Source organism: Pelodiscus sinensis, unplaced genomic scaffold (assembly GCF_049634645.1).
Source record: "Pelodiscus sinensis isolate JC-2024 unplaced genomic scaffold, ASM4963464v1 ctg44, whole genome shotgun sequence".
NCBI lineage: Eukaryota > Metazoa > Chordata > Testudines > Trionychidae > Pelodiscus > Pelodiscus sinensis.
The window spans coordinates 201,060-222,711 of NW_027465914.1; the positions used below are offsets into that span (position 1 = coordinate 201,060).

At 45.5% G+C, this 21,652-nt stretch overlaps 2 protein-coding genes across 4 annotated transcripts in view; both read left to right on the forward strand.

The window, feature by feature from the left end:
* The first annotated feature begins 2,628 nt into the window (after window positions 1–2,628).
* On the forward strand, window positions 2,629–19,388 carry LOC142824862 (maestro heat-like repeat-containing protein family member 2B). 2 transcript variants are annotated; one of them, XM_075916653.1, is made up of 7 exons: window positions 2,629–3,160; window positions 14,841–14,948; window positions 15,286–15,405; window positions 15,666–15,788; window positions 16,944–17,096; window positions 18,611–18,733; window positions 19,148–19,388. In XM_075916653.1, the coding sequence occupies exons 2-7, from the start codon at window positions 14,916–14,918 to the stop codon at window positions 19,229–19,231; spliced, it is 636 nt and encodes a 211-aa protein (XP_075772768.1). In that variant the 5' UTR covers window positions 2,629–3,160; window positions 14,841–14,915; the 3' UTR covers window positions 19,232–19,388. The 2 variants fall into 2 exon arrangements, with proteins under 2 accessions (XP_075772768.1, XP_075772767.1); XM_075916652.1 differs by lacking the exon at window positions 2,629–3,160 and having other exon boundaries at window positions 9,613–14,948.
* Window positions 19,389–19,475: 87 nt separating this feature from the next.
* The window catches only part of LOC142824840 (maestro heat-like repeat-containing protein family member 2B), a 37,453-nt gene continuing 35,276 nt past the window's right edge, over window positions 19,476–21,652 (forward strand). For both annotated transcript variants that reach the window (XR_012899408.1, XM_075916628.1), the window contains exons 1-3: window positions 19,476–19,822; window positions 19,992–20,087; window positions 20,936–21,040. Coding sequence is in view for 1 of the 2 variants with exons in the window: in XM_075916628.1 (XP_075772743.1) it covers window positions 19,778–19,822; window positions 19,992–20,087; window positions 20,936–21,040 (246 nt within the window). In the remaining variant the exon portion in view is untranslated. The remainder of the gene's footprint in view (window positions 19,823–19,991; window positions 20,088–20,935; window positions 21,041–21,652) is intronic.

Genomic DNA, 21,652 nt, shown 5'->3' on the forward strand with positions numbered 1-21,652 from the left:
TTCAACTATTAGCAAAACACTGAAGTTATGCAGCCTACATCAAGATGTCTAGAACCTGGAAAAGTTTGCTGCACACTTCATACTCTGTTCTATGTGTACTAGTTCAAAATCTTTTCAATGGGTATTTCCAGCTATGGGCAGAGTCATGGACTCCAGACACAGAGTTCCACGATGGGATCCATGATATACATTAACTTTACAGTAAGTTGTTGGGGATCTTAGCTCTGCCTGGCCCTTTAGCTACGAAGTGGGAGCTTATGGCAGTACTCACCAACTGCCTCTTTTTCATGCTACCCATCTCAAAGAAAGTAGGAGGCAACTCTTTCTCATCAGGCCACATTTGCTCTTATTTAAACTGAAATCAGTAGAGCTGATCAATATTTAGTCTGGTGTAAGGAAGAACAGAATTTAGCCTATAGATAGACTCACATTCACTATGCACAGAATGATCAAGCTGCTTGGGGCATCAGAACAAACAGAATGGCTCCCTCTAGGTTCTGCATATTTATTTCCACTGGGCAGAGTCTGAGTGGCTCTCCTCAGAGATAAAAAGAAGAAATGTTCTTTTTTGAAAATTTTTCAAAAAATGAATACTGTTCAGGGAACTCTTTTATAGAATCATAGAACGATAGGGCTTGAAGAGAATTCAGGAAGTCATCGAGTCCAACCCCCTGCTAAAAGCAGAACCAATTCCAACTAAATCATCTCAGCCAGGGCTTTGTCAAGCTGGGACTGAAAAACCTCTAGGGATGGAGATCTCACCACCTCCCTCAGTAACCCATTCCGGTGCTTCACCACCCTCCTCGTGAAATCGTTTTTCCTAAGATCCACCCCCCCCACACACAACTTGAGACCACTGCTTCTTGTTCTGTCATCTGTCACTACTGAGAACAGCCTCTCTCCATCTTCTTTGTGTCCCCTTGTGCTGGGGTTTTCCTAAGCCTGGGTTCTGACCCACCAGTTAGGTGTTTCTGTTATTCTCTTCCCTTAAGAATCTCCATCATTCGAGGTTTTTAATGCCAGGCTTGGCAAAGCCATGGCTGGAATAATTTAGTTGGGGCTGGCCCTGCTTTGAGCAGGGGGTTGGACTATATGACCTCCTGAGGTCCCTTCCATCCTTAATCCATGATTTTATGATTTGTGCACTCCTAATGCAATGGAAAAGCTCTCCTAGGTCAATATTCAGAAAGGCTTTGTAAGAAATAGACACCGCTTCTACAGCCAGTGTTTTCCCACTAGCTAGTAAATTCTATGTATCTATCTCATAGCAGGGGACAAAACTTCCCTCCCAGGATGTTCAGGAAGAAAGCACTATCCAAACTATGTGCATTCACATCCTGCAAGGCCTGGACATATCAGTCACTGGAATGACCCAAGTAAGTGACATGTTGCTACTGCTTTGTGAAATAAAGACATTCTTCCGTATATCTACTGTACCTCTCCATAAGGAAGCTTCTTGCCAGTCAGGATAATGGAGGTACAGCATGTCAAGTTCATGTCAGAGATGATGGGACCTCTGTATCATGGAGGAAGCGATTCACAGTACAGACAAGATAAAAAGGAACTTCACTGGAAGGAACCATAATGCAGTGGTCTTCTTTTAATTACCACGATTGCCTGAGTGCAACGTCTCCTTAGATTCCCCATGAATCCCTTGGAAATGTAGACTTGGTGATCCTGTATTTAAACAGTTATTGGGGCCGTGATTGTGCCTTCTGTATGTCTGAAAAGTGCAGGATGAATTTATGGTGCTGTCTAAGTAGCTTTATAATACAGGGAAAGATGATTCATCTCCGGATGAGAACCAGTTTGCTAATGCTCTCCAAACAAGGCAGTGTACTTAAAATGTAGAGAGAGGGATTACTGGGACAGGTAGAGTGAGATGATGGCGGAGGGGAGGAGAAAGTGAGATCGAGATAAGGTAACGAGATAGGGAAGGGTCAGTGATGACTAAAAGGAGAAGGTGCATGACAGAAGGATTCAGCCAGTAGGAGGTGGGGGAATGAAAATAGCCAAGTGTTGAACTGTCTTGCTCTTCTGTGCAGGTGTTATGGCCAAGGCTTCTAACGTATGTGGTGCCAACTCAGTACACTGGCACTTTGAAGCCTCTCTGCAGATGCCTCCAGGAAATGGCTGAGAAAAAGATGCAAGAAGGAGGAGAAGCTGCTTGCCTGGACTACAGTGGACAAGGTTTATAACAGAAACTCTTTCATTTATTCTCACCAGCCACTATGAAATGACCAGATTCAGCCTGTTCCAATTCTCTCATCTTCAGTCAAGAGACTAAAAGGAATGCAGGATGGTCTTGGGATTAAAACATGGCAATGGGAGGGAGCTAGAAATTGGGGGTTCTGGTTCCAGATCACCACCAAAATTCTGATATAACATTGGGGAAATCACTTGCTCTCTCTCAGCTTTCCCACTTGTGAAATTGAGGACTAGTTAATGCCAGTTTCTTAGAGGTGCTATGAGGAGGAATTAACTCATGTTTGCAAAACACTTTTGAGATGCTCCGCCTGAAAACACTATGGAAATGCAAATATTATCAGCTGCATGCAACATTGGTGGGCATATTGGAAATGGCTAGGTGAACAACATCAGCGGGATTCTCCGAAGTCTGGCATAATTAATGATCTTCTATTTCTTTTCCCAGGGAAACTCCCTACACCTCAGGGATTGCTGGCACGACTCCTGGTAAGTAGACCATGGAGGACAGGTTTTCTGAGAAATGTGAAGTGGAACAGTTAAGTATAAAAATCAGTTTTCCAGCTAAATGCTTTAGGCTGAAGAATGTGTATGATTGGGTCTCTCTCCACCCTCCCCGATCAGACAGAGACACACTGTTCTACACCCTCATGCTAGTTAGAATATTTTCTTCTTTAGGAAGTCACTGCAGTAGAAGCAGCAGCTCTACAATGTGTAGTCTCCACAGTGAGAGAATCTGAAATATTTCCTCCTTCAGGAACAAGCTGGTATCTTGCTGCAGAACTTAGCCTGTGCTTTCTCCCTCGTTGACAGGTTGTAGCCTCATCTCCTTACGAAAGAGAAGGACACGGATATTCTGTCTTGCAGCTGCTAAAAGCCTTGCACCAAAATATCCATGCAGCAGTGGGTGAGATGTGGGGAGTAAAGATTCCAGCTCTGCTGCAGCACCTTGAAGGTAAAGTGCTAGTTGGGAGTGACGTGGTCCATGGAGGATAGAAGAGAAAGCAGAAAATGCAGATTCCTATTGACATGTGTGGTGCCATGCATGTTGCAGTCCGTGGGAATAGTGTGGAATTGAAACTGGGGCTCTAGACACCTCACTTTTTCTACAATTGTGAACCAGTGAGCTAACTCCAGTGTCAAACCGGGGGCCAACCACTTAGGATGGAATCAGGCCAGGAAGGTTTCAGTTGAACGACCATTTTACAGCAGTATCTTCCTGATCTTAGCTAGGTGGTTATTTAGGAAGCTCAATACACATGAAACTGGAGGTTTGTGAAACTCTTATGCACTGTTTTTGTGGTCACAAGTACAGTCTGATTTTTGCAAACTGAATTTTTCTGAAAAATTAAAGCCTAGGGCTACGTCTAGACTGGCATGATTTTCCGCAAATGCTTTAAATGGAAACATTTTTCCATTAAAAGCATTTGCGGAAAAGAGCGTCTAGATTGGCACGGGTGCTTTTCCGCAAAAGCACTTTTTGTAGATAAGCGTCCATGCCAATCCAGACGCGGTTTTGCGCATGAAAGCCCCGATCGCCATTTTCGTGATCGGGGCTTCTTTCCGCAAAACAATACCGCATTGTCTACATTGGTCCTCTTGCGCAAAAGCATTTGCGCAAGAGGGCTTTTGCCTGAACAGGAGCAGCATAGCATTTCCACAAGAACACTGATAATCTTACATGAGATCATCAGTGTTCTTGGGGAAATTCAAGCGGCCAGTGTAGACAGCTGGCAAGTTTTTCCGCAAGAGCAGATGATTTTGCAGAAAAACTTGCCAGTCTAGACTCAGCCTATGTTTCTTGTCAAGATTAGTTCAATTTAAAAATCCACAGTTTTTCTTTCTGTAAGGAAACTTAATCCATATATTAGCAATAGAATCCATGCCTGTCACAACAAAGCTACGTTGACCAAGTGGGTGCCCTACATATAATGTGTAATCTACGTATTGTAGGCCTGATGTCTTTCACCAATTTTACAGTCGTATGAAACTATTGACATCAGTGGGAAAAAATTTAGCATTGGTTGTGTCTATACTACGGGGTTATGTCAATATGGTTATAGTGACAAAGCTAGGACAATATAGTCTCTGCACTATGTAACTGTGAGCCAGCAAGCTAAGTTGCACAACTTCAGTTATGTGAATAATGTATCTGAAATCGATACACTTAGATCTACTTACCAGATGCTTTCCTGTCAACTCTACCTACTGTCCTCATTCTGGTGGAATTCTGGAGTTGATAGGAGAGTACTTGGTGGTCAATATATCGCATATATACTAGAGGCAATAAATTGACCCTTTCTGGATCAATCGCTGCCTGTTGATCCAGTGGTTAGTGTAGGTATACCCTAAGTGACGCACAATCCCAATGTGTTTCTGATATATATTGGACCCTACAATTTTCAAGTGGGCTTGCTATTAAAAAAAAAAGAGCTGTATCTTCCCTGGCTGCTGTTTCTGTACAGAGTCCACAGCACTATGTTCTGCAGACATTAAAGAAGGGTAAGTTAGAGCCGGCTGTTCAGAAACAGGGCCAGATTCTTAGTCGATGTAAATCAGTATAATTCCACTGACTTCAGTAAAGCTACACAAGTTTAGGATCAAGTCAGAATCTTGTATTATGCAGGAAAAATGTGCATGCACATTTAAGTCCAGTTTTCTGATGTTCTAAATAGGAATGTAAGTAACTAGTTGACTATCTGATAAGCAAAAGCTTATCGGATACATGACTAGTTCCTTGACCAGTTGCTTCCCCCCCTCTTGCTGCATCTAGCAGCGACAGCAAGTGGGGGGAGCAGGAGCCAGTGCTGGGGAGAGCCGGCTTAAAAGCTGGTTTCCCCCAAGCACCATCTCCGCAGGAGACAGGGTAGTAGCGGGTACTGGATGCGAGCCGGAAATCAGCTTATTCCTGACTTGTGCTCCATCCCAGATGCTGCGACTCTGCTTTTTAAATGTATTAAGAGCCTGCCATCTCTTAATACATTAAAAAATCAGAAGCTCAGCAGGGGAGAGCTAGCGTGAGCCAGCAGTCAGGTATCCCGGCTCGCGCTTCAGCCTTTTATATGTATTAAGAGCCTGTCAGCTCTTAATTCACTTTAAAGGTAGAGCCGCAGCAGGGTTAGCTGCCGGGACTGAGAGCTAACCCTGCTGCGGCTCCCCCGCTTATTGACTAATCAACTAGTCGATGGAAAATTCATCAACTAGTCAATTAGTCGATTAAACGATATTTAATGTCCCTAGTGCTAAATAGTTTGATGAGACGTCCAGTGCCCTCAGCTCCCATTGAAGTCAAAAGTAATTAGGAGCAGGGCTGTCAGGGGTTGTAGGGCTTGGGGCACTCCCCAGGGGCGAGGCTTAGGGCAGCCCACCAGCCCCAGGCCCTACCTTGCCTCTGCTTCACCTTTTCTCCAAACTCTGCCCCTGTTTTGCCCTACCCTATCCCTTCCTGCCCCTGCTCTGCCCTGCTGCTGAAGCCCCCTCTTCTGAGCTGAGGGATTACTGGGGGGTCCTGGTGCAGGATGGCAGTAGGATGGGCTCCTGCCTTCAAAATCACCAAAGCAACAGGAGTGACAATGGCTCGGCAGCCCGCTTTTCTGCGCCTTGCCCCACAGCCCTCTCCCAGCATCGCCGTGGCCATGGGAAGCGCATTGCCTTGGAGCCGGGGCACCTTGCTTCCTACTGCCACAGATACAATGCACACAGCAGGCTGGGAGAGGGCAGTGTGGCAGGGTGGGGCAGGGCAGAGCAGGCTGCTGGGTCTCTCTTGGACCCATCCATAGGACAACTGAGGTGGCCACCATGGGCTCTCCCAAAGTAGGAGCTGGGGTGGCAACCCCAAAGTATCCTATGGAGTGTCCAGCATCTCGCTCCTCGTGGGTTGACTGACTCTGAATAAAAAGGTATGTTACATTGGCATCAGTCCCTTTTATCATTGAAAGCTCAGGTAGTTTTAAGAAGATTGACTGCAGAGGGTATAATGGGGACAGCTATTCTTGCTGTTGTAAATTACACTGTTGTTTTGCCTCCTGCTTTATAGGAAACACAGAGAATTCTCTGAACCATGAACAGTGGGAGCACATGCTGCTTCAGGTACAGGATGACTTTCAGATGTATTAGCATACATCCCCGCACCCAAATGTATCAGCTGGGAAAGAATTAATTATAAATTATTCATTATTAGCAGAGTGGGACAAATCATTTTATTTGCAATGTTTGTTTGATGAAAAACTTTTTTTTTTTTCAAAAACATTTTCATGGAAACTTTTTATTTCGACCAAAAACAAAACAACCCCAACCCAAACAGAAAATATTTAGGTTTTTTTAAACGGATGGGTTTTTTTTTCAGTTGTTTTCCTGTTTATTTCTTTTTTTATCCTCTTTTCAATCAGAAAATGGAAGAGGGAAAAAAGGGATGGTGATGAGGGGTAAGAAAAGGAGAAAACAAAGAACTGAAAAATGGTTTTAGTTCTTCACTTTTTGTTTGTGGCATTGAAAATCAAGAAAACAAACAAACAAAAAATCCCACCTGTTTTGCGAAACAGACTTACCATTTTTCAGACTGCTCTAATTATAAATAGCTTCATAGTACCACTGGGAATGACACAGAACTTAACCTGAAAACCAGCATGCTAATGATCGTATTGCATCACTGGGGTACTTGTAAAGGAGTCTTTCTTACTTTTTGACATTCAAAAGAAAATCTATTATGTGAAAACCTAAAAAGCAGCAAAGACAAGACAAGGTTTGGTGACTTTCTCATGTATCTTTTTCTAGTTAGAGCTCTTTACAGTCTCGTGTAAATCGAGACAAGGAACATTTTTGTGGCAAGTGCTGAAAATGAAATGAAAGAACTTAGGGTATGTCTACACTACAAAGTTAATTCGAACTAACGGATGTTATTTCGAACTAACTTTAATAGGTGCTACACTAGCTCTCCGCTAGTTTGAACTAGGTAAATCTCATTTTACGAGGATTAAGCCTAGTTCGAACTAGCTAGTTCGAATTAAGGGCCGTGTAGACCCTTAATTCGAACTAGTGGGAGGCTAAGGCTTCCCAGGTTTCCCTGGTGGCCACTCTGGTTAACACCAGGGAAACTCTATTGCCCCCCTCCCGGCCCCGGAGCCCTTAAAGGGCCACGGACTGGCTACACAGTTTGTGCCAGTTGCAAGGCTGCCAGCACCCGTGCCAGCAGACCCTGCACCTGCCACACCATGAGCCAGCCACCCGAGGACACCCAGCCCTCCACTGCTCCCCAGGACCAGCCTGGCGGGTCCCAGGAGCCTGCCCGGGGGCGCAAAAGGTGGGCGCCCGCTTGGTCAAATGCAGAGATCGTGGACCTCATCGAGGTTTGGGGGGAAGCCTCCAATGTCCACGATCTCCGCACTAGCCACAGGAATGCGGCCGTCTACAGCTGCATGGCTGCCAGCCTGGCTGCCAGGGGCCACCAGCGCAGCCGGGAGCAGGTCCGGTGCAAAATTAAGGACCTGTGGCAGTCCTACTCCCGGGCCTGCCAGCCAGGGGCCGACCCGGAGGCCTGCCCCCACTTCCATGCCCTGGACCACCTCCTGGGGCTCATGCCGTCCCTGCCCCCCGGGACGTGATAGACCCCGGGGCAGAGGGCCCGCTCCAGGAGACGGAGGAGGAGGCAGAGAGCTCTGAGAGCCAGGAGCCTGCCGCCAGCCTACCCAGAACCCGGGACCCCCGAGGCACCCCACAGAGCCGTTCGCCTGTGTCGTCCGAGGCCGGGGAGGCGTCCACATGTGAGTACCATCGTGTTCCCCTCATGTGTACGGGGGGCTGGGGCGAGAGGGAGCCTCGGGATCGTGCGCCTGGGCCTTGACCACCAAGGAGCAGCAGCTGGGGATCCTGCAGGGGCCCTGGCCTTGCAGAGGGGAGCTGGGTTTCACACACCTGGGCCCCTGGAGAGCCAGGAACGAGGAGGAGTACCAAAGGCGGCACCTCCAGTTCATGGACAACCAGCTCTGCACCCGGGACCACTGGGTCCAGGAGGACCTGAGGCTGCACCGGAGGAGTCTGGAGGCCTTGGAGGAGCAGGGCCGTGCCCTGCGAGGCCACCTCCAGAGCCTGCTCGACCGCTTCCTATTTCCTCCTCCCCCTGCTCCTCCTGCTCCCCCTGTTCCCCCTTCTCCCCCTGCTCCCCCTGCTCCCCCTCATGCTCCCGCTCCTGCTTCCGCTCCTGCTTCCTCCACACCCCTGTCCCTCCTGCCCCCCTTCCACAACCATTTCCCGCAGTGTGGCGAGACGGGAGAGGCAGCCGGACTCCCACCACTGAGCTTTCCTTTCCCTTCCTCCCTTCCCTCCCCTTCCAGCTCCCTTGTCCCAGGTTCCCCCTCCCCTCTCCCATCCTGAAGTTCTGGGTCCACTGTCGGTCCTCCCAGCGCTCCAGGACGATGCGGTCCCACCAGTCGGTGCTGGTGTCCAGACGCCAGACGCGGCGGGGCACGCCGGTGCCAGGGTGCCGCCGCAGCTCCTCCACGGCCCCCAGGGCGGCCAGGCGGAGAGGCAGGGGGCTGATGTGCACCATGTGGTGCCAGGCAGCCTCGAGCCATTGGTGGCAGGCTTGCAGCAGCAAGTCCAGAAAGTGCACCAGAAGGTGCAGGGCGAGCTGTGGCTCCATGTTGCAACCTGCGGCGGCCCCCCCGAAGGGAAGCACCGACACAGACGGGCACATAGACCAACGCTTTGCTGTCCCTCAGCGAGGTTGGCAAGGAAGCAGGAAAAGCTGAGAACCGGCTGTCCAGGGGGGTCCCTTTAAGCTCGAGCCTCAGATAGCCTCAGACAGCAGCCACAGAAAACAACTACTGACCTGATGCCCTGCCAGAACCAGTTTCAGCTGCCCTTAAATGCCCCCCTGCGTCAAATCAGTGTGGACGCGCTAGTTCGAATTAGCAAAATGCTAATTCGAACTAGTTTTTAGTTCTAGATGCGCTAGTTCGAATTAGCTTAGTTCGAATTAGCGCTGTAGTGTAGACATACCCTTAGTGACAGATAAGCCTGAGACGGTCTGGGGAAATTCTGGATTACTCACCAGAATTTTCCATTCTTCTTCAAGTGCTTGCTCCTGTCCATTCCAATACGTGTGTGCATGTTCCATGCACATAATCACTAGGGCTGTGTCTAGACTGGCAAGTTTTTCCGCAAAATCATCTGCTTTTGCGGAAAAACTTGCCCGCTGTCTACACTGGCCGCTTGAATTTCCGCAAAAGCACTGACGATCTCATGTAAGATTGTCAGGTCTTTTGCCGAAATACTATGCTGCTCCCGTTCGGGCAAAAGTCTTTTTCCGAAAAACTTTTGCGCAAAAGGGCCAGTGTAGACAGCAGAGATTTGTTTTCCGCAAAAAAGCCCCAATCGCGAAAATGGTGATTGGGGCTTTTTTGCGGAAAAGCGTGTCTAGATTTGCCACAGACACTTTTCCACAAAAAGTGATTTTGTGGAAAAGCGTCCGTGCCAATCTAGACGTTCTTTTCCAAAGATGCTTTTAACGGAAAACTTTTCTGTTAAAAGCATTTCCGGAAAATCATGCCAGTATAGACATAGATTTTTTTTTTTTTTACTAGCAGTACTGTTGGATCAGATTTGGAAACTTCTAGAGTGGCGCTTTCAGGGTGAGCAATGTATGTTGATCCCTCCTGAACTGATCAGCCGTCCAGGTCCTTCCTACCGCCAGTGATGGTCTTTGGAGAATTTGATTTCATGTTTTGCAAGGCATCTCTTGCTGTAGTTGTTGTACGTTGTATTGTCCTTTCTGTCTTCCAAAATTGGTGTTATCCCTAAATGGGCCTGGTTGCCACAAGGAGCAACAATAAGTGCATCCAGTTCTGTTCCTTCCAGACCCACAGTTGTGGATCGGTAGCAGATGCAATCAAGATATCGTGGTCCAGTCACCTGGTGTACATGTCTCTGCTCTTTCCTCTAGTACACAAGGTTCTCCTCAAGATCTGGCAGGACAAGGCGGAACTCATCCTCAGAGCAGCAGTGTAGCTGCAGCAGCATAGGCTCAGCAGCCTGGTGAACCAATTTGTAGACAGACCGATAATCCTTCTGCTCCATATCCTGATTTCATCACCGAGGACCATCACCAGTTACAGCACCCTCACCCGGGGCACCTCCATTTCATGGTGCAGAAACTCCATGGTTAAACCAGCTCGAGCTACAGTGCTCAGACTCCATTAGAAAGGTTCTGTTGGGCAGGAGGCAACCCTCCCCTTGGGCAACATACCTAACAATCTGGAAGTGATTTTCAGTTTGGTCCCTCGAAAAGTACATCCCCCTACAAGAAACCTCCATCTCCCTTGTGCTTGACTACTTTTTATACCTTAACCAGTGCCAGGGACTGACACTGTCATCCATTAACGTCCACGTAGTGGTTATTTGCCTTCCATCCTGGGGCTGGGGAAAGATCTCTGTTCAGCAATGCTATGCTGGGATGTTTCCTTAAGGGTTTGGAGAGGCTGTATCCCCAGGTCAGACATCCCCATTTCACAGTGGGACCTTAACCTGGTCCTCTCTAGACTTATGGGACTGCTGTCTGAGCTCCTAGCAATCTGCCCTCTAGCTTGCCTCTCTTGGAAGGTGGTCTTTGTGGTGGCTATAACCTTGGCTAGTTAGGTCTCAGAGCTCCGGGCCTTTACCTATGAGTTTCCATACACTGTCATTTGTAAGGACAAAGTGCAGCTCTGTCCGCATCTGGTGTTCCTACCCAAGGTTGTCTCCCTCTTCCATCTAAACCAGGACATTTTCCTCTTGGTTTTCTTCCCAAAACATCATGCCAACCATGTGTCAGACAGACCCTACCCTAGCCTTCTACGCTGAATGCACAAAGCCATTTTGTAAATCACCACAGCTCTTTATTGTCATGGCTGAAGGAATGAAGGGACTTCTCATCTCATCCCAGTATATTTCATTGTGGATATTTCCTGTTATTACTTTGCCAAAATTCCAGCGCCATCAGCTCACTCCACCAGAGCACAGGCATCTTTGGCAGCGTTCCTCCTACAGATTCCCATTGAGGATATTTGCAGGGCAGCAACGTGTTCCTCTATTTGCACCGTCATGTCACACCACACCATCACCCAACAGGTAAGGGGTGATGTGATGTTTCAATTAATTCTGGCTCCCTCCTCCATGGGAACTGCTTGGGTGTCATCTATCAGAATAGACATGAGCAAGCCCTCGAAAAAGAAACAAACCAGTTACCTACCTTTTTGTAACTGCTGTTCGAGATGTGTGGTCATGTCCTTTCCAAATCCCACCCCTCCCCACTGTCAGAGTAGGCTGGCATGAAGGAACTGGATGGACAGTAGGTCAGCAGGGACCTATATATGTCTCCATGAAGGCTCTCTTGTGAGGTTTCCAGTATAACCTGGCTGCTGTTCAAAATTTGGATCTCCTGCTGACTTCAATGGGAGTTGAGGGTATGACTTTGGAAACTGACAGAGGTTGCGGGGTGCATAGAATTGCCAGGATCCTCTAGAGCTGATCTCTACATTTCAGTTCATCAAAGAGTATCATGTAAAGCCTCTGCTGGCCACACTGATCATCATAATCATTGCAAAATGTCTGGATGGATAATATATAAGGCCTTCTGGACAGGCCTTACAAGCTGCGTGTCTGCATGGCCACGCACAATAAATTTTAAGCCCACACACCTCGCCTGCAGAGCCACGCAGCAGCACTCTCCTCTCACTGTCCTGCTGGATCGGAAGGTGAGTGGTGACAGAGGCAGTTTAGCAGGGCTGCATGATGGCAAGCAGGCTGCCCTGCCCCTGTTTGCTCCGGCTGGAGCCAGGGCATGGTGAGGCTTTCGCTGCTCCAGTTCCAGCTGGAGTGGACAGGCCACCATGGCCCCGTTGGTGGGGCCAGATGGCCAGGGGTAGCTGCTTGGACGGCCGGGGCTCGAGCCGCGTGGCCAGTGGTGGCTGCCAGCAGCGACTGTTTGGGTGGCTTTGGCCGCCCTCCTAACTTTCCAGTAATAAGCTGAGGCAGGACCTATCACCTTCATCACAAACAAGTAACATCACAAATACCTCAGTCCTCTGCTATCCCTTCAGTGGAGTTTGGATACTGCAGTGGGATCTGGCAAGCATCTTGGGTTTAATTTCCTCATGTTGCGACGTATGGGCTCTGCTGAGCTACTCAAGCTTGGCTCCTGAATTGGCTTGTACTGGATACTTTGGGCACAGAAACCCAGTTTCGTCAGTTCTGTTGGGCCCTGAGGGATTGGCTTCTCTTAGTAGGGATCAAGAGTCCCTCAGGCTCTGTTCCTTCTTTCTGGTTTGATGGCTTTACAGGTCAAATTGAAGACATAAATTATGGTAACCAGCTGCCACTCACTCATTAGACCAAAGTGAAGTGCCTTTCAGAATATGCTATGAATGATGTCCTCACTATATTACATGCTTTGTATGAGCAACACAATAACCAATGAATACATTTAAATATCATCACTGGGCATCCAACTTAATTCATGATTGACCCAAATAAGGCAATTCATGTGTAGCAGAGCTATTTTTTATGATTCTCTGAAAATACGTGCAGCTATCACCACGTCTCTTAGTTGCACTTGCTTCACATTTTAAAGAGTCTTCACAACTACAGCTCTTTGAAAAAACCTGAATTTTTAAAATTTCAACTACTTTGGGGGTTTTAAGAGGTTTTTTTTAAATTGTACAAATGTGCTTTTTCAAGTAGGTTAGAATGCACACTATTTTAAGTATCACCATAATGTTTTGCAAACTTTAAAAAGAACAGACATTTCTTTTCTGCACACTTTTTAAAAAGTTATGATTTGAGAGAATATGATGGCAGTCTGAAGAAAGAAAAAGACTGCATATATATATACAGTATATATATGTATGTTAATAACTGGTAGGTGCCACAGCAGCGCACAAGACAAAACTCATTCCGTTCATGGATCGGAAATCTCAGGGTGTGTCTAGACTACAGGGTTTTTTCGATAAAAGTGGCCTTTTCTTGAAAAACTTCCTCTGCATATAGACTGTCACTGCATTCTTTTGAAATTAAATTGAAAGAATGCAGCCGTTTTTTCGACCACGGTAAACCTCATTTTACAAGGAATAAGGCTTTTTTTTGAAAAGAGGTGTTATTGAATGCAAATGGGGCTTTTTCGAAAAAAGGCTTTATTGAATGCAAATGGAGCTTTTTCGAAAGAGAGCATCCAGATTGCCTGGGTGCTCTCTTTCAAAAAAACGGCTCGCTTTTTTGAAATAAGTGGTTGCAGTCTAGATGTTCTCTTTCAAAAGAGGCTTGCAGTCTAGACGTAGCCTTAGAGGGAATACTACTTCTGGATGTATACTGAAAATTTATGCTTTTGAGGTCTATGAGTTGAGGCTGGTCACCAGAAGGTGAAAAGCAACTTTGTCTGGCTGTATGTAGACTGAGTAATTATTCACAATGGATGTTAATTCTACATGCAAGGCACTACATTTAGCCGTTTGGAATGGAAATCCATCAACCATATGAACTGCATTTTGCTTCAACTACCCCAGACTAACACGGCTACATTTCTATCACTATTCTGGATGTTAATTGACTGAGAAAATTCTAATTAAGTGATTGCAAAGTCTCCAGAGGCGACTCTATCCAAGAAAACCAAACAATAGGGGATACCTGTTTACTAGTGAGATGCTTGAAACTATTTTGGGAGGTCCAGAGGTATCCTGTACCAGTTATCCTTCATCTAGGGAATAAGCTGCCAACTTGCTTGACTTAGGAGGATCACATTTGGTCTGGGTGCTTCAAGCTGGGAGAGCTATCCTTTGTGAGACAGAGGAATGTTTGGTTATCTAAGTTTAACCTTTAGGAAGTGTGTGGTGATTTTACTTTTACGTAATCTTTGTTTACATTAATTCTGCTTGCTGCTTCTCAAATTTCCATTCTTTGTGAATGAAACTCTACTTATTTTCACTGTATATGCACCTAAGAGCGGTGTGTTAAATGGATCAGTGATGCTGAGGTGAAAATAGTAAGGTGGTAAGTAGTAAACCTGTGAATTCTGGGAGTGTCCAGTGGAACAGGGGCTGGACCTTCTGGGAATATGTAGAGGGTGTGATGATTGAAGCATGCCTATTGCTTATCTGCAGGACAGCAAAGCTGGGTCCGGGTGAGAAGGGTGTGCTTGCATTTCCTGTGTCTGGCAGAGTCAGGAGCTGACACCTGGCAGGCATAGAGAATGCTTCCTCATGCCAAGGGCAGGTGGTAGTGAGATACCTCACAACCCTGCATACCCGCAGAAAGTGTTATGAAGAGTCTGTAGCACTTCAGAGAAGGTGCTTGGCTCTTTGTTAATGATGGCCCATTGATCAAAGTTCACTAGACCTATCCTCTGTCTGCTATAAAATCAATGGTCAGATCTCATTCTCCAATTTGCTGTGCATCTGAGTTTGGGGACTGAGCAGAATCATAAGGCAAAGGTTAAAGAACAACCGGCAGAGGAAGTCTGGGTTGTCAATGCTCATAGTTCTCAATAGGGAAATAATCTTCCTATGACACCTGAATATTGGAATGGTTACAACAGAGAACAAGGAAGGGAAAAAACTCTCAAGCCCCAACCAAAAATTCTTTCAATAAACCAGCTCTTGTTTTACACACAGTTCCTCAGAACATCTCTGGAGCAGATAAATGACAATGCCTGGAGCAGCCAGCTAAGCTCTGAGTTGAGCCAGCAGATGGCCGGCTATGCCAGCCCCTCCAAAGAGAAGGTTTGTTCTCTGTTAAGGTTTAGTTTCTAGTTAATTGCTCTTGGAATTCTTGTTGGAGGGCTGCATGAGACTTCTCTCTGCTTCATTGGTTTTTTTGTGTATAAAATTTGTGTTTGCTTGTTCCCTGCTCTTCCCCTGCTGGCATTTGCTTGGAGCAGCTATTGGTACTGAATTGTTCCCTAAATGGGTGGCGGAAGATGATGGGATGTGCCTGCAGCAGGGATGCTTGGTCTTGGCTCGGTTGTTTTTTCCTGTGTCAGTGTGTGTTGCTGGGTTGGTTCTATACTGACAAGCATGTGGTATTCTTGATATCTCAATGCTGGCCTCTTTCTTTCAGTGTTTCCTGTATAAGGCACTAGGAATTTGCTTGGCAGTTTGTCAGGACCCGGTCCATATTAAATCACAGATTCAGAAGTTTCTGAAGAAAACAGATTACATGGAAGTCCCTGATAGACTGGTAAGGACCCTGCCCCTCTCCCTACCTTATCATGTACCCTCTGAATGTCCCCTGGGCAACTCAGCTCTCAGTTTTCCCGGGACAGATGCCATTTTGCTTCATGTCCTCTTTGTTGCTATTTCACTCACCCTTTGCTCCCCCTCCCATGGGTCTCAGGCCTAATTGGCACTTTACACTACTTTGGGTGAAAGGAATTGACTTGTGGGGGTCTATTGGGCACCTGGTCAGATTCACTAACCAATATTTTTCTTGAGTAACAGGGAGTCATTTCCATCCTTTCATTCTCTGCCGAGAGCCACTTGGACCTCATCTTGAACACACTTCAGGAGTTTGGGGCAGCAATGAACAAACTTACGATTTCTGGGTTTATTGGTTGCCTGAAGGTAAAGGAGCCAGGGGGTTCTCTCAAACTTCCTCTCCCTCTAAACTAGAGACAGTATCTCCTGCCCCCGGTAGAGTCTCATTGGTCAGCTAACCCTGTCCCCCAATGGATGTGCTCTGTGTGATGCTTACATTTAAGCAGAGAGGAGCACAGTCTGGATCCGTGGCTCTCTCAACTGATTTTTAGCATGTGATGTTTCATGGCTTGAATGCCTCTCCTATGCACAGTGTGTAGGAACTATACCAGTTAATTATATGGAAAAGTGTTGAATGTATTTGTAGCTGTTTTTTAAATCCAGGTTAGTAGCTGTAAAGGAGGAGGTGTTGCAAGCAACATGTGACTAACCAACCTGCTCTCTGGACAACTGTTATGGACCCTGTGCTCTAGAGCAGCGGTTCTAAAACTTTCCGCACTAATATACCCATTTTAGAAATCTGATTTGTCTAGTGTGCCCCAAGTTTCACCTCATTTTAAACCTTCTTTCTTAGAAAATCAGGCATAAAAATACAAAAAAGTGTCACAACACACTATTACTGAAAAATTGCTTAATTTCCCATTTTTATATGCCATACCAATTAAAATAAATTAATTTAAATATAAATATGTTCCTTACATTTCAATGTGCAGTATATAGAGCAGTGTAAATAGGTCATTGTGTGTATGAAATTTTAGTTTGTAACTTTGCTAGTGCTTTTTAGGTAGCCTGCTCTAAAACTAGGCAAATATCGAAATGATCTGATCTGTCCCCCTCGAAAACTTCTGCGTACCTTTGGTTGAGAACCATTTATCCAGAGGATAAAACAGCATATTAGGTCTCTTGGCCACCATTGCCAGATTTGCTGTTTACTCACTGTGCAGATCTAGGCATATCATTTAGCACCTAATTCTGTGCCTATCAGTGTCAATGACAAATCTCCCATTTATTTCACTGGGGTAGGGTCAAAACTTTGGGCTCTCTGTGTCAGAATTATCCAATCAGTATGTTTGAGACACCAATACCTCTGTGCCTCACGCAGTTATGGTTTGGCTTAAATACATTTTTCAAGTACAAGCTATTATCGCTGCCAAAAGCAATTCCTCAGTCAGCAACAGATCAGAATGTCAAGGCAAAATGAATCAGAAGTAATTGTCTCTTGTGACATTTCCAATTGTCCAGGACTACCATCATGGGAAAAGAGCCAAGACCCGCAGCACGCTGATGCTGACATACAGCAAAGTGGCTATGCATGCTCCAAAAGAGCAACTTCTGTCTCGGGTGGAGGCAGACATCACAGAGAACATCCTACACCATTATAGAACCGGTTGCCAAGTAAGAGTTTTTGCATAAGTGTTGGGGATATTACTCTGAAGTTAGATCAGTGCCTCCACTGGACCTGAGTTTACTAAGAGAGGGCTTATTTTTCTAAAAATCTCCTTTGAACAACCGTTTGTCATGTGCATCAAATCTAAAACCTTCATGGATGGAGTGTGAGCTGTAACAAATATCTTATTTGTTGCTGTTGTTTGTATTTTCTCTAGTTTTTCTGTGTTCTTCTGAAATTCTCTAGGTCACAGTTACATAGTATTTCAGATGCAGTCACACTCAGGCTGTGCAGTATAACACTCTAAGGTTATGTTTACACTGTGAACCTATTTCAGGGTATCAGAAGTATCCCGAAATAGCTATTCCGCATCTTTTGAGTGCGCCCGTTATTTTGAAATCTAACGGGCTCACTATCCCAACATCCCTGTGAACCTTGTTCCACGAGGGTTAAGGGACTTTTTGGAATAGTGCTTGTATTTAGTTTATTTGCTATCACTGTTTCTTGGACTATCTACTTCCCTTTCCCCATATCTGTCTTCCTATTTGTCTGCCTGCTCATTATTTCTGCTCCTTAGATATATGGCTGTCCACTTGCCAGCCCTGATTCTGGTCTCAGTGCATAGTTCTAATCTCTCCACATCACTTTGCCATTCCATTCTACTCTGTCTAAGGCTATGTCTAGGCTGCAGTACTTTTCCAGGATCCCAGAGGTATCCCAGAAAAGCAATACCGCATCCACTTTTTGGAAAAGTGGATGCGTTCTTTCACCATCCCTGTAAACCTTGATTTATGAGGAAGGAAGGGATGGCTTGAAAGAGCAGGTTTTTCCAAATTTCGAAAAAGCCTTTTTTGAAAGAAAAGCAGAGAAAGATTTATACTTTGCGTATCTTTTTCAGACTTTGCAGTCTAGACTTAGCCTAACTGAGACTCTCATTGTCAAAAAAAGTTGATCACAAATGAACCAAGTTGACATTTTCCAGTAGTTCACAAATACAAATATTAAGAACTATGGCCCCTGATATTGTCCACTGCAACACACCCAGACTGGGCACATTTCCTACTTTTTTGGAAGAGTCAGTAATAGTGATTTCTCTCTACTTCATGTTCATTAACCAGGATATTTGTAGAATGTGCATAATGTGGCACAATAGAAATGGCTAGTAGCGGTTTTACATTTTGTTTTTCAGGTGTTGGGGATCAATGTTGCGAACAAGTTAAATTCTAAATAATCTGCCCTCGTATCTTGTGCATTTACTAGGCACAAGTTTCTTGTTTAAATTGCATAAAATTTGTTTTCCCTCCCACATCAAGCAGGAGTCATGACTACTCTGTGTAAATGGACCTGGGTTTACTTGATCAACCTGGGCCTTTTCTTTTTCTGAGATGGGTGTAGAGCTGAGGTTCTCTGTCTTCTGGGGTCTGCAGACACTTCTCCTGAGACTAGATCTAATTTCTACTCTTCTGGAATCTGATTCTCTCAGTTTCTCACCCACATCCTCTTGTTTTTCCTGGAAATGTAGGACATGGACCTGAAATCAACCCTCATCCAGAATGCAACAGAGATTAGCTGTGCAGTTTTGAAGACTGGAGACTCCCAGGCATTTGAATTCTCTTACAAACTGGAGCTCCTTGATTACATGATGGTGAGTGATTAGGAACTTTGAAGCCTGAGCTACAAGGGATTTTGTTATTATGTAATGAGACTGATTGTCCGGGTAGATGTTATTCTTTCCATTGGCTGTAGCTATACTACTGCAGTGTCATGATTTACCTGCCTGGCACCCAGAATGCTGGGTCCACTGTGCTTGGCCGGGATGCTGGCATATTGTGGGCTGTAACTGGAAGGAATGGATAGTGTCTGATGAGTTACCAGGATACAGCTTGCTGACCTGTGTATAGCAGATGTCTCTACGGTCCATTTCTGAGGCAGAGAGCCACTGAAACAGTGTCTGTTTCTTACAGGTCTGGTATAAAGCCCTGTTTCAGAAGGTGAGGGGGAGGCTTCTCTGCCTTTCAAACCCACTTCCTATTTTTATGTCTCTGTTCATGCATTTCAGGACTTCATTAAAAAGGAACCATTGGATTCCCTGGTGTCTCCAGTTCGTTACGAGGCAATGTTTGCGATTGGACAACTGTGGTAGGATATTCTATGCCATATTTCTTGGCACTGTGATGTCTTCTCATTTGTTAATTCATGAGTGTCAGGTTGGGAGCAGGCTGATGCTCACATGGTGTTTTTGTTTTGAGGGTTTGAATGCGTCATGTCTGTTTGGAGATTTGTGCTTGAAAGGCACAAGAGTGGAGGTTGTGGGGCATGCCATACTACGGAGAAGAGTTCAGGTGGGGATGGAGGTTTCTGGCTAGCTGGCAGGGGGAAGGAAGCTGGTGGATTTCTCTAAAAAGGGAATTGAAGTTTTAGCTTTACTTCTAGATGAGCAAATAATTAACAGAGGTACAAAGAGGTGCACAGCTGCAAAGTGAAGGGCTGTTTGCATTTGGGGTTCTAGATTGGGATAATCTTTATTCATTTAACCCATTTTTTACTTGGCTATGGTATTGAATCTAACACGTGACTTCTCTTTCTGTCTTCTGACAGCAAACTCAAACCATCTCTGACCCTGGAGGAAAACCGTGAGATCCTTGATCTGTGTTTTAAAAGTGTATTTCCCCTTCCTCCCTTGGAGAAGATGAAAGAGGAAGGCAAGAAACTAGAGGATACTCTGCACATAGAGGTATATGACACCAATTCCCCTCTGGCAGACTCCACTGAGATCTCTGCCCAGCAAGCACTGGGTGATAGCAGCCACACATGGCCTCCCTGCAAAGTCATGGCTAACTTCACCTCCACCTCCTGCAGAAATTATCTGGTGTTGAGCCTCACTCCTTCTCTTCTGGTTTCAGTTGATGTATGAGTGCTCCTTCGAAGCCCTTAGTGAGCTAATGAAGATCCTGCTTGAGGAAGAACCAACCCCAGACTGGTTCCAGGAAATGTTTCATGTGAGTAGCCCATAGGACCAGGGTGATAATTGTTTCTTGTGTTATAGCAGGGATGATGCTCAAGCTTCTGTTGTGGAGGAATTTTCCGCAGCGGGTGAATTTTAGGGAGAAAGCATCAATTTTTTCCTGAAGTAAGTGGGAATGTGTCCCATTGAAATCCATGGGAGCTGTTCCATTTTATGCCAGTGGTGGACTGAGATCTAGTTTTTCCAGTATAGTTAACACTACATGGACAGGAAAGAAAATCATCAGTGCAGTAACCAAATTCAAGAGGACCAGTGAGAACTGGTCACCTCTTGTAAAAGGAATGAATTAGTATTGAGTTAAGCTCTGTGTATGGAAACTCATTCACCAAAGACTTCCTGCTCTTCAGACATAAACAGAATAGTTTGAAGAGCTGAGGGGAGGGGAGTTAGGTGCAACGTTGGTATGAAAATAAAGTTATAAAAGGAGCTGGGCTGGGGAGACTTCTCTGCTCCTCTCTGTCATTTGCCACTCAGCATGGGAGAAGCTGTCCAGGAAAGAGAACACAGCACCGGACCCCAAACTGCATGCAATGTGCTAGACAGCTGCCATCAGACAGTCTACAGAAGCCCTCACATACACAGAGCCAGACTCATCTCTCATGTAACTCCTTTGGCTTTGATGGAGTTATGTACACCAGAGGTGAATCTGGTCCCTGGGACTTGTATATACAAGGGTCTCTTTTTGGAGACATATAAATCTTTTGCTATATGGAAGTTAAATGCTTTGGAGAGGGATTTTAGTGACAATCAAACCTATTTAAAAGAAACGTTTGGAAGGGTTTTTTGGTACTAACTTTGTCCATTCTCCTGCTTTGCCAACAGCTACTAGAGACCTGGCTCAGTTCAGAGAAGGAGTGGGAGAGAGAAAGGGCCTTGCAGGCCAGTGTCTGGCTGCTAACTGCCTATCAGGAGATAGTTAATAGCACAGTGAGTATAGTTCTACTCTTCCTTGAGCTGACTTTCCCACTTAAATCAAATCTGACATTCAACGTGAATGCATGAGAAATTCTACTAGGCCTGCAGCTGGGGCCTCAAAGTGACTAAGATCCCTCTGCTTCCATAAGAGAAAGGTTTCCATAAGAGTGCTGTGACAGCACTCAGGCCAGACTGTAAGAAACAGGGCAGGCAGTTCCCCAGACGAGTGATTTTATAATTAGATTCACCAAACCAGTAAGAAAAGAGCTTCTACTCTGGTTAACAAAATACCAAACAATAGTACCCTTTAGGCATTCCAGATCTTGGTTCCCATCTAGACAACTAAGTCTAATATAATCACCAATCACAAAGGACTAGACACTTATCCTTAGGTTAATATGAATCACAGGTCTTCCCTAAATATCAGCCAATCCTTAATAACCGAATATCAGATTTGTTGTTAAAAGGAAAAAGAAGAGAGTTACAAATGGTTAAGTGATAGATATTTGTTAAAATGACTTTCACTTTTCATAGTTCAGGATCACAACCATGGTGGAATAAACGGCTGGCTTGTAAAAGTCTCTCTGGAATCATGCTAACCGGTCAACATCCAAAGCCAGTTTA

Bases quoted from the DNA above. Each gene is read 5' to 3' on its own strand.
- LOC142824862 (XM_075916652.1), top strand. From the start codon at position 14,733: ATGACACCTGAATATTGGAATGGTTACAACAGAGAACAAGGAAGGGAA. The intron at 14,949-15,285 runs GTTTGTTCTCTG...TCTTTCTTTCAG, and splicing joins CCAGCCCCTCCAAAGAGAAG to TGTTTCCTGTATAAGGCACT. The intron at 18,734-19,147 runs GTGAGTGATTAG...CATGCATTTCAG, and splicing joins AGCTCCTTGATTACATGATG to GACTTCATTAAAAAGGAACC.